Source organism: Mesocricetus auratus, unplaced genomic scaffold (assembly GCF_017639785.1).
Source record: "Mesocricetus auratus isolate SY011 unplaced genomic scaffold, BCM_Maur_2.0 Super-Scaffold_100011, whole genome shotgun sequence".
In the NCBI taxonomy this organism is placed as follows: domain Eukaryota; kingdom Metazoa; phylum Chordata; class Mammalia; order Rodentia; family Cricetidae; genus Mesocricetus; species Mesocricetus auratus.
Genome location: NW_024429195.1, coordinates 49,388,456 through 49,400,898, shown reverse-complemented (window position 1 = coordinate 49,400,898; position 12,443 = coordinate 49,388,456). Strand labels below are relative to the sequence as shown.

At 45.8% G+C, this 12,443-nt stretch overlaps 1 protein-coding gene across 3 annotated transcripts in view; it reads right to left on the bottom strand.

Annotated features, from left to right (window-relative positions):
* Window positions 1–6,323: 6,323 nt before the first annotated feature.
* Srgap1 (SLIT-ROBO Rho GTPase activating protein 1) overlaps window positions 6,324–12,443 on the bottom strand; it is a 239,315-nt gene continuing 233,195 nt past the window's right edge. For all 3 annotated transcript variants that reach the window (XM_040754798.1, XM_040754797.1, XM_040754799.1), the window contains one exon: window positions 6,324–11,076. In XM_040754798.1, the coding sequence (XP_040610732.1) occupies window positions 10,699–11,076 (378 nt within the window). In that variant the 3' untranslated portion in view covers window positions 6,324–10,698. The remainder of the gene's footprint in view (window positions 11,077–12,443) is intronic.

Sequence of the window (12,443 nt, the reverse complement as noted above, 5' to 3'; positions counted from 1 at the left end):
TCTCTCTCTCTCTCTCTCTCTCTCTCTCTCTCTCTCTGTCTGTCTGTGTCTGTCTGTCTGTCTCTCTCATCCAAACAATTAAAATGAAGCTTTATTTTCCCTTTTTTTTTATCAATACTGGGGAAAAAAGCAAAACAAATCCCAGAGAGGAAACTGATGGCCCTGGGTCTCAGCATGGGAAGGTAGCTGCTATGAGTTAAGAGGGGTACACTGGGACATAAGTGCTGAATCTAAGGTTATGTCCAATCTTAGACTCATTTGCATTTAACAGTTCCATAGGAGTCACGGGGGCCAGTGAGGTGATGTGGTTTTCCTTCCTAGAGGATTATTTATTTGTCCTAACTGTCCTTGTTCTTGGAGTAGACAGTTCTTTAAGGGCAGAATAAACCTGCACTCCCAGCCTCTTCCCAGCAAAGATGTAAGACAGATTTGGGTTTGAGACGACAAGAAGTAGCAGACTGTTGTGTAGCGTCTGCTGAGTCACACACTGGTCCACACCATGTGCATTTTCCAAAAAGGAAAGGGATGCCTGTGTTGAATAGTGAGGCCCAGAGGCACTAGGAAGGCAGTCTTGCTTCTCAATGCATGCATGGGGTTTTCACGCTGATTCCTCGGGTTCCAGGCTCCTGTAGGAAGAAGGCATGGGTTTCCAAGTACACGGCAATGCTCAAATTGACTTGAATAGACAGTTCTTTTGTTACCCATGCCCATGACAAAATGACAAAGCCACAGAGAACATTAATACATTAATAAGGTAACGGTGTACTTTGCATAGTTTAAAATCACATTAAATCTTAAGTCAACTCTCCAGTCTGGAAATGAGAAAATAATCTCATTTGTTCTGCTTCTTGGACTAGGAAATAACTGTCAACCATTAAGCGTGAAGGGGAGGCATTCCCTTCACGCAGTAGGCCCAGTTTCAGGGCAGGCATTAGTAAAGTCTGCCGGTGAGATTGGGTGATCCAGGCATCTTTGCATGTGAACCTTTGTGTGGCATTGCCTGTTTGGAGCATGTGGCCATCTTAGCCCCTGCGTCTGCTTTGGGAGCAGGGACTTTTCTCCAGTTCCATGCTTTGGACACAGCCATCAAACGTCAATAACTACACAACTACTGACCCACCGGCTTTAAGCCCCGTGTTAGGAGGCAGAAGACACAAGGAGTTCTGATGTGAACATCAGCGTGGATGCCATCGGGGGATGCAGGCAAGAGCAGTTTTCCCTTGGCCTGACCTCATATAATGCAGGCTACTGATGGAAGATGCTGGGAGGCGGGCGGAGTGGGGATTCCTTTCACTTTATCTCCTGAGTCAACTCCACGCCTGCCCGGCAGTACTTCTCTAAGTTGATTCAAGGTCCAACCAAGTCGACGGCCAAGATGACCCATCCTAGCAGATTTGATGTGCTTGGCAGTTGGAAGTTGGCCCTTAGCCACTTGAAGTGTCATCAGGGTCACTCACACCACTATAATGGGAGGTGGCACTTGTCTTCATAGTGACCAATATTTCTTCCTGTCTAGAACTTCCTGGGGATTGTTTTATATAACCCTTACAAATCATCTTGCAGTATCAACCCCATTATAGAATCTTCATCCTACATATATTTCTCAGTGTCACTGGTCTTTAAAACTTATGGCCTGCATTTCGTTTCTATGTGAATTTTATTTTGAAATTTCATTTATTCAATGAAAATAGTTTGTGGAGTCCTAAGGTGATTCTGGGAATACATAATGGGACACACTTTGACAGACCTTTTCTCTGTTCACATCGCTGCACTCGCCTGTCTGGTGATGCACTTTATTATGCTCCATCATTAATACCTTCCCATTCTGGTTTTGCTTGGAGGCCCTGACTGTCCGGGACTCACTATGTGGGCCAGGCTGGCCTCCAGCCTTCAGAGATCCTCCTGCGTCTGCATCCCAGTAGTGGGACTAAAAGTGTGTGCCACAAACTCCCACTCAGCAAACTAGATCATAGCAGCTCTTTAAGTAGAACAGAGTGTGTATGTATGATAGTGTTTTGCCCACTTGTTTTGGTTAGGAATTTTGTTTATTCAGTAAGATTGGTTGTGTTATGGTGGAAATCCCACCCAAAACCCCTCTCTCATCTCCCTCCAAACCCTGCTGCATCTCAGAAAGCCCGCCAAATGATGGTCCCTCCCCCAGAGATACTCAAGACCACTCCCACAGGGTATTTAAACTGTCCCTCAGAGAACAGACTGGTGGTTTTTCCTGTCTCCCTTTCTCAACTCCTCTCTGAGGGGCTGGAAGGCCATCCGGGATAGTTTCTAATTTGGTTTGATTGGGTCAGATTTGGATATAGCATCTGTGGAGAGGTTTATCAGGGTGTAAAAACTTTTCAGGTTGTGCATCTTGTGTCACACTATGCTCATTCTGAACAGATTCTGTGTGTGTGTGTGTGTGTGTGTGTGTGTGTGTGTGTGTGTGTTGCAAGGGAGTGAACCTCACATGTGCTGGGTAAAAAAGCGCTCTAAAAGCACTTTTGTTGTTGTTAATACATTGAAGTCACACCAAGATTAAATGAAACATTTTCTCCCATTGTTTCTAAATGCAAAAGTGGTTGAGTCCAATAAAGCAGTATAACTTTTGGCTGGGTTTTTTCAGTACCTTTTTATTTGTGATACTAAAATGGGGTAGGGGTGGGAGAGAGAGGGGCAGGAGAAATTGATTCAGCATTTGGACAAAGTAGGATCCTAAGCTAGAAAGCAAGGAGCTGTCCAAAAGCCTCAAAAATGTGATTTCAAATGTGTCTTTGGAGGGTGAAGCTGAAACCAGGAGGTATGTGTGGGTATAGGTGGCTAGGTCTCAATGGTTTTCCCAGAGCTTCATGGCTGATAGCCTTCCCTCACCCCAGCAGGAGACCGGAGATGAATGGAGATGAACTCTGAAGCAGGAAGAGAGTGGATTAGTAAGAAGCAGGTTAGAATGCCATTACAGAGACCACAGCCATCATGTGATGTACAGGAGTCACTGTTTATCTTTCTTAGGTAACATAGTATTGGGCCTCAGTCCCCATGGGGTCTCTGTGAGTTGCTTGTCAGCCAATAACCACAGGTGCATCCTGTTTTCTAGTCCTGGCTACAGCCTTGGCCTTGCCCCACTGGCATCAACCTCTAATTATGAAAACACGAGCTCTTACACCTGGGGTTTCTCCACTGTGCTGTAAGTCTGTATATAAGGTTGCCCCCTGCTTGCAATAGACACACACACACACACACACACACACCACACACACACACACACACACACTCTTAGCACAAATGGCCAGATGTCTTGTCTTTGATTTAAATCTCCAGGATTTCACCTGATACATTAGACTTGCTTGTGGCACACAGGGCAGCTTTCATCAGCTCTATTTACTGAGAGGGAGGTACTTCCCATAGCACACTCTTCACTACAATAGTGGGCACAGCTCAGTGGGTTTTAGTAGAGATCCCAGTAATACATTTCATCACCTTAAAAACAAATCCTCTATCTATAATCCATCACTCCTCTTCCTCAACTTTCCTCCCTAGGCCTGGGAACTTGAACCTGTCTTCTAAGTGCTTGACTACTTTGGATACCTATATCAGTAGAATCATGGGTATTGGTCTTAATGTGAGAAGATTGGCTCATTTCATGTAGCATAATATCCTCAAGGTTCATTCACAGTGCAGCACATGACTGGACTTTGGTTTTGAAAAGCCTGAATAAGATTACATTTTAAGTCTACACCACCTATCTTGTAACCTCTTCCACTACCCAACACCCAGTTGCTGTCACTAATAGCGGTGTGCAAATGTGTCTTCTAGGTCTGGCTTTCCATGTGTCAGATCAATGTCCAGAAATGAGAATATGATCCTACAAAAATTCCTGTTTTCTACTTTATCCTCCAACCAATAGTGCCAAAGTTTCCAGTTGGCCTACATCCTTGCCCAAATTATTTGTGTGTGTGTGTGTGTGTGTGTGTGTGTGTGTGTGTGTGATGGTGACTGTCCTAATGGATGTGGATGTGAGACTTCATCCCAGTTTTAAAAACAGGGTCATGTTCTTGTTTGAATACCATTTCAGCATCTACTTCCAAGTCTGCCCAGTCGCTGTCCACTCATGGCCCTTGTTTTTATCTCTGGGTCCTCTGGAATGAGCCATAGTGACAGTCTTTGCTCCTGAACACCCGTGAGCGTGGCGCACATTTACGTGTGCCATCCACTTTGTCTGAGTCTTTCACTTTTTACATGGCTAGGTTCTTCTCATGCAAATATCAGTTCAAAACCAACCACTTCAGAGGTGACGTTCGAGTGGCCCCATCTAGACTCTCCCGCCCAGACAGTCTATCTGTGTCACCCTGTTCACTTTGGGCTTTGGTTCCTATAGCAGTCATCAGACTGGACATGGGCTTGCTGATTTACTTGTTGGCTTGGTTTGAGCTTTACTTCTTCATGAGACCGGGAGGGAACATGTGTCTGGTTCACACTTTATGACCGGAAGAGAGGTGGGCTTGCTTGAAAGAGGTGCAGTGAAGCCTGGAGGAGTAACTGGAGGCAGGGGGAAGTCTGGGGGAATGCTTCATGGATTGGAGAGTTTTAGTTGGGGCTTTGAAAGATGAAGAGTGCAACAGGCGTATAGGAGGACGAGACAAAGCAAGGGGTAGGAAAGGAATAGAAACATTGAGGGACCACACAGCTCAAGAGACATGCTCCCTGGTCACATGAAGCATGCTTCCTATTTACAAAGGTAACCCAGTATGACTGAAACTAGGGGTTCATAAAAGGAAATGGCAGACAAGGTGGCTGATGTGGTGGGCAGAGGGCAGAGGTGGCAGGCCCGTCTTACTCACATTCTACTGGGTTCGTTAGCAGTACGCTAGCTTTGAGGTTACAAAGTTGGATGAGATCCCAGTGCTCCTTCTGTAGAGGTGGGAGCTGAGGTCCATCTAACTGCTCATTCTGCCCAGGTGGGAGCTGTATTCTTCTTTGGAGTGGAACCCAACTATCTTACAAGGGGAAGATCAGCAGCTGTTCTAAGTGGAGCCTCCAGGACCAGGAGGCTTGCGATCAAATCCCAGCTGCGCCATGAACTAGCTCTTGGACCACAGCAGCTGCTAACTCCTCTGTGTCCTAATTTTCTCCTCTGTAAGGATGACAGCAATGGTGGTATATTTCAGCTCGCTCCCTTCCTTCTTCCTTCCCTCCCTCTTTTCTACGAAGGGTCTCTTTGTACAGGTTAGTTTCGAATTTATGTAGCCCAGGCTGGTCTCAAATTCAGCCTCAGACATGCTGAGGTTACAGGCATGAGACACTGCACCCAGGACTTTTTCTTCATTGTTGTCAAAGTCATCATCATTGCCTCTTCCTCCTCCTCCTCTCCCCGCCTCCCCCCACCCCCAGAGTCTCTCTGTGTGGCCTTGGTTGCTCTGGAACTTTGCTCTGTAGATCAGGCTGTCCTAGAGCTCACAGACATCTGCCTGCCTCTGTCTCCTCAAGACTGGGACTAAAGGCCTGCACCACCACACCCAGGTTTTTTTTTTTTTTGGTGGTTGTTATGTCCAGACTCTGAATCCCCCAACCACCAAGAGACCAGATCTGATGCAAAAGCAAAGAATCTGTCCGACACAGCAGGCAGAGCAGAAGGGACCCTGAGCAGCAGTGGGGCAGGGCATATATTGAGGTAGAGCAAGAGGAGTGTCTGGGGGGTCTGTTGGTTGCACAGCAACAGTCTCAGGATTGGTATACCGCCAGGCTTGGGCAACCTGTCCTGAGTGGACTGGTCAGCTGCAGCTACAGGAAGGTTGCTATGCCTAGAGGCCCTCCCAAGGCGGCTGCTACACCCTGCATTCCACTATTATCAGTAAAGCACATCCAGAGTCTGCCAACCAACTTCTGATTGGCTCCTTGCCACATGGAGGGTGTCTGGTTTCCTAGTGATTAGGGCAAAGTTAGGGGCTCAGCACTGTTGCTGAGTCAGGGGCCTATGTCTTCCTGGGTCTTTTCTGCAGCCTGTCATGGCTGCCAAAGGAGGGGGCTGGGTGAGGGTCTGGGCCCTTTAGTGGTGGGTTTTCTTGTGGGAATCCATTTAATCAACATTAGCAGCATGGGTTTATATGCTAGCAATTATCACGTAACACATTTAAAACAAATCTTGCATATGCATGTTTAAACAAATTCTGCATACTCATGTTTCCAACGATTTAACTTTGTTTTGTTAAGAAGATTAACAGGGTGTAGGCAACTGCTCCAAAGGAGAACTGATGGTTACCAGAAGTCTATCTAGGTCACCATAATAGTTGAGGCAAATTGGGAACACAGAGCAAATCACAAGCAGACAAAGGTAGCCAGAACTATCATATTTATTATAAAGCTACTCCTTGAAGAACAAACCCGACTGTATACTGAAGCCTGTAATGAATGGTACATGCCAAAAAGTACAGTACTATACAGAAAAGTGCGTTCTCACGACAGATTAACAAAACATTTTCTTCTTCCAAGACTGGAAAAGCACCCCCTTTCTCTTCACCTCGGAGAGGAGGGGGGTGCACTGGAAAGCCAGTATAGAGCAAGGGGACGGGATGGCAGGCAGCAGTGTGAGTGGGGCATGATGGGAAACAATGGGGTGGATGGCGAGAAAGGCACGGTCACGTCTATGAGGGTAACGGGACAGTCTGATAATCCACATGGATGCAAGACACACGCGACTGAGCACAGAGGCCAGAAGACGTGGCGGGGGTGGGAGGGGGTGGCGGAACCCCCCAGTGGGCAGTGGGACTTGATGGACAGGACATAGTGAACAACAGTACAAGAGCAAGGCTACACTCCTCTAGGATAGGAAGGCACTTTCACATGTACATACTACAGATGTACATTGACACAATTAGGTGACTGTCACAAGCAGGAAGCTACCGGTACTGCAACTGACCAAGCTGACAAGAAAGGACAATACTGACTTTTAGTTATGTGGGCAGGAGTTACTTTTAAGAATGCAGGAGAAGGGCAGCCTCCCGTCAACACAGCCACCTACTACACTTTAAATATCTACAGCAACCATCACGCTACACACGGAACTTAGATGACCGCTCTACGGAGGGGCATTCACAGATGCACAGTTTATATATTTTTCTTTTACTAGTTTCTAAGATAAGCATTATGGAACCCAGTACAATTATTTAAACATACAAAACTCCCTATATAATTTAAAGATACAGGTACCCATTTTGATTATACCACTGAGACATTTCTTTTGACGTTAAAGTATACTAGGATGAGTGAAAGCTAAACTCAGCCTCTGGCTTTACTATCTGTGCTGAAGTCTTCCTGATGCAAGCCTGATGCTCCAGCCCAGCTGGAGCTTGAGTGGGGCTCTGGGGGGAGGGTCTGAGATAGGGGCCTCTATTTGCACATAGGTAGAGCCTTCAGTTCTAGACTCTCAGGGGTCTCAGTGGCAAATAGAGGAGATGTGGCATCCCAAATGAATTTCCTGCATTTGTGGTCTTTTCTACCTTGGTCAGGAATAAATATCAACTCAAATCTGAGCTCTTGGTGGACTCTGTCTCTTTACTGTTGGATTTCAGATGTCAGATCATGGCTTCCTTCAGTTTGTAGACAACAGAGGCCGAGCAATTGCTGAATGCAGAGACCACCACCACCATCACCCCACTCTTCTTAATTAAATTAGAAAGCCACTTTGGGAATGGCAAATGTATGGAGACAGAAAACGCAAGAGACTGTCTGACCCTTGGGAGTCCTTTATCCACTGATAATTACTCATGACTAAGATAGTACAGTAAGTGGGACCTCATTATGAATTATGGATCACGGGGCATCAAAGTTGGATTATGTTGTGTGAACGCAAGTAAAACTGTTGCACAATGGTGTTGACTTGCGACTAGAGCTTGAGCTCCACAGAACATCCTCAACAGTTTGAATATTGAGATACTCTTTAAAAATGCACTCAGTTCTTACCAATCCATTCCTCAAACTGCCAACTCATACCAAAGGGTTTTGCAAATTTGTGGCAGGGTTCTTTAGACAGGACACAAACACATGGTGGATATTTTGTCCACGGAGTCGGGCATTGTTGAGGGCTATAGTTTGTTCATCAAATGATCCTGTCCCTGAACTGTATACGGACTCTAAGATCTGGGAATGGGGAGAGGACAGAACCCCTCACGGTTCATTTCCTTCCTTTCCTTGGGTACTACATGGGTGACTTAAATTGGGTGAATTGTCTCAGCTGTGGCAGCTTTTAGCTCTCCTGACAGATTTTAGGATCCTCTGTGCAGGGGACACTGAATCTTAAATTATTCTGTGCATGGCTCATAGGGTACCCACTTCAGATGTGAAACAGTTGACCCATCATTAAGCAAAGGAAGAACAGGTGACTGCTTTCCTGAAGGCTTTGTTGCCATATGAGAGACATAAGTCCATAAATGTCGATAGGACTTCTGGAGAAAAGATGGGGGTGTGGGTAAAGGAAGGAAGGTTCCAGGGGGTCTACAAAAGCCTGGCCTTTGGCCTTAAAGGCAGCAAAGTCCTGATCTAGGGGGCATAGATAGACACACAGAAGACAGTGGGGTGGCAGTAGGGGTGGGTTAGGTCAGGGATTGCCAGAGAGCTGTTTGAAGGAAGTTTGTTATAGTAGTAAGATCGGAAAAGCTAAAATAAAAGCTTAAGAAAAAGGTATTTACAACTAAATTCAAAAAGCTTCTTACACCTTTTGTTGGCTATCTTTCATCAAAGACAAAAAATGGTTCTGACAGTCAGTATTTTCTAATAAATGGGCAGTTTCCAAGGAAACCAGAGGTGGGTCTGTTTAAAAAGCTCAGTGTCTGGAAAAGCTCAATCCTGGCTGGGTCTCTACGATTTCTTTTTCAAAATGGCCAAAAAGAATGGTTCTGAAAATTTTGAGTTATTTTTCTCTGTGTAGCCATGGCTGTCCTGGAACACTCTCTGTAGACCAGGCTGGCCTTGAACTCAGAGATCTGCCTGCCTCTGCCTCCTGAGTGCTGGGATTAAAGGCTTTCACCATTACCATCTGGCAATCTCGAAGTTTAAAACCTTACCATACCAGGAAGTACCTGGGGGCAGGGAGGAGGGTGACTTAAGGGACTATCCCATTCATATATTTCCCCCCTGCAACAGAATGATTAGATTGGCAAACTGAGGTAGCCATCAGTCATGGTCTTGATTTTTGGTATGGATCTTAATTTGTTCCTGCTTGAATTATCGTTGACGCTGTGCCACTCTGAGGTGGGCATGCCAGTTTGAAATTAAGCCTAGAAGGTAATTAATGGTGTGTCCAAAGGGGCTCATTCTGAGCCATCTGCTTGCTTCATCAGGAAGTACTGTGCTAATGCAGACATCAGCTGCTGCTGCCAGGAGGGCGATCTGTACCCTAGTAGAAACAGTGTTCAGATTGACGGCGGTGGAGAGGGGAGGCCTATAGCTCAGTGGTAGAGTGTGTGTGTGCTTTGCATGCGAGAGGATTCCGGTTCAATCCCAGCACTAAACACAAAATCTACCATTTTTTTAAGCTAGAGGAAAAAATAGTAAATATATGATAAAGAACAATGGCTATCAGCTAAAATGCCAGGGAAAGAAGTTCCTAATTGAGTCCATTTGACTAGGATTTCTGTAGAGATCACAGGCAAAATCCAAAAGAACAAATCAAACACAAATAGGACAAGAACAGAAGTCATGATTCTGAGGTACAAAACTGGGAAGAAACGATCCTGGCACCAGAAGGTCATCTTCCCATGGTGGCCTGGCATGACTCTCACTCGGTACCGTAGCCAGATCTGGCTTGGCTCAAAGAGATGTGGGCAGCAGAGCTGGGGGTTCTGATCTGTGACCATTGGGCCTCTGTGGCATAAAGGAACCAAGGATTCATTCCCATTTGCTTTTCCCATTGCCATCAAGGAGGACGTGGGGTTTTAGGGAGGGTAGAAGTATTTCTTAGGCAGTTACTGAACAACTACACCAGTTTGTGGTGTAATCAGAAAGTCCTCAACATTCATCTGCTCTAGTCCTTTGAAAATGTGTAGCAGGTGGACTTGAACATCTCACGTCCGTGGAGGGAATGATACCCACAGCTCTGGAGACGCTGTCTCCTTTGCTGTCTCCAGGTTCAGGTCAAGCCGTATTGAGTTTCTTCTACCCTCTTCCATTGAGTCTTTAACCCGGATCCAGGGGAATGACATTTATAGAAGGGGCCATCCTTGAACCCCTTCAAGCCATGAACTGAAGGTCCCACTGCAGCTCCCCTCTGTGACTTTTAACAGGTGCTGGACCCCACTCTGGGTGTTCTTCCCCAGGTGTCACAGACCACGCCAGGTGACGCTCCAGAAAGACCTGGAACTTGGGTTCTCTCTTGCTTGCAGGATGCTCACCTGTGGGCTACACTAAATCCAAAGCCATATACCATGTGGGGTGAGGTGTTGCCTTCGTTACAAGGGGTGCAGCATTGGATTTTCAAGTAAGTCTAAGTGTTTCTATTGTCTTTAAAATGACATAGGTCCAGTTATTAAAAAAGTTACAAAATACAAATGCCCATGTTAATTTAGCTAGTCCCAGACATCATTACATTTGACAATGTAGAAAAGTCCAAAGATCTCCAGTTATAAGCACAAGACTAAGAAACGTCACAGGTCACTGACTCTTGTCACTAATCCATCTTTACTTTCAAACTTCCTCCCCTCACAACCTCGGTTTCTACATTGTGCAAGATTTGTCTGTGGGACCCTGGGACGGTGCGGCGGGCCCTACCGTAGGATTTGTTTTTGGAAGAACAGCAGGCTTTGGCCTAAGGGCTGGGGGCTTCAGCTGTACGCCCATCCTGGGCGCCACCATGGGCTTGAAAGTACTCATGGTATCACTGGATGAGCTGGTGCTCCGGCGGATCTGAGGCTCTGAGCTCCTGAGGGAGACGCTGTGCAATGGGCTAAGAGATTCCATGGAAGTGGCAGGGGTGGGCGAGTTTTTCACTTGTTCCAAGGTGTCCAGCACTACATCAGGGGCGTGCTTCACTGTGCTCTGTCTCTCTAGTTCACGGAGTTCATTCAAGGCCGTGTTCATGGTCTCTTCGATATCCTAGTGAAGAAGAAAAACCGTAGACAGAGGGGTTGGCTCGTAAGGGTAGAAACAAAGCAGACAGACTGGTAAAGAGCATGCATGTTTGAACTCTATAGTCTGTTCGTACAGTGTGCCCAGCACCACCTTGAGTATTTGGTTTTATTCTAAATGATACTTACAGCAATGCAAAATGGAACTGTCATTCTGAAGTTCTAGGCAACCTATTGAGGTCTCTTCTAACTTGTGTGGTATTGATCAGAATTCTAGTTCATCTGTGTGTGTGTGTGTGTGTATCTGCAGGCCCAGGGTCAACTTCAGGCGTCACTCACCAGGTGCCATTCATCTTTTTTTTGGGTAAGGAGTGCCTATCCTGGAACTCCCTGACTTAAAGTGGGTTGCCTGACCAGCAGACCCTAGGGATCTGCCCATCTCTGCCTCCCCATGGGTGGGTTTACAAGTACACACTACCACACACTACCACACCCTGTTTTTTTTTATTTTTTATTTTTTTTAGGAGACAGGGTTTCTCTGTATTGTTTTGGAGGCTGTGGGTCCAGCCTGGTCTCGAACTCACAGAGATCCGCTTGCTTCTGCCTCCCAAGTGCTGGGATTAAAGGCATGTGCCACCACCGCCCGGCTCCACACCCTGGTTTTTAAAGTTGGTTCTGAGAAAGGAACATCATATGTCCTCATGGTTGTGCATCAAGAACTTCACCAATTCTGCCTTTTCACCAACCCCTCTTGATGGATATTATCTGTGTGTGTGTGTGAAAACTTGATGGATATTATCTCTTTCTCTCTCTCTGTGTATGAAAACTCTTCTTTATAATTACCAGGATTATTAAAATATAAAAAACATTTAGTCAGAAATTTGTACACACACATATGTGTGTGTGTGTGTGTGTGGAATGACCTGTTTAGGTTATGATGTCTATTCGTTGCCTCATACGCTTATTACTTCTTTGTGTTGGGAACATTCAAATTATTTTCTAATTGATAATGTTTGAATATTTAATATTAAACATTTGTGATGGTTTGAAAGACAATGGCCCCCATAGGGACTGGCACTATTAGGAATCTCCATTCACCCCCTGCATGGTCGGAAAGTTGCATCTCTCTCTCTCTCCAAAGGAAAAGTGTCAAAAAAAAACCCAGTTCCAAATTCTTGCTGCAGCTTCCTCCCCTGACGTAGTCAGCCGTCTAAGTCCCTGCCTATATGATCAATTTTGACCATACTTGGACATAAAGCCAGCTTATGTTGGACCTGTCATCACTCCTTGCCTACAACCTATAATCTCTAGGACTAGAGAACCTTCTGGGAGTTGCTCTCAATAAACCTGCTGTTAAATTTTTTCAATTCGGCCGGGCGGTGGTGGCGCACGCCT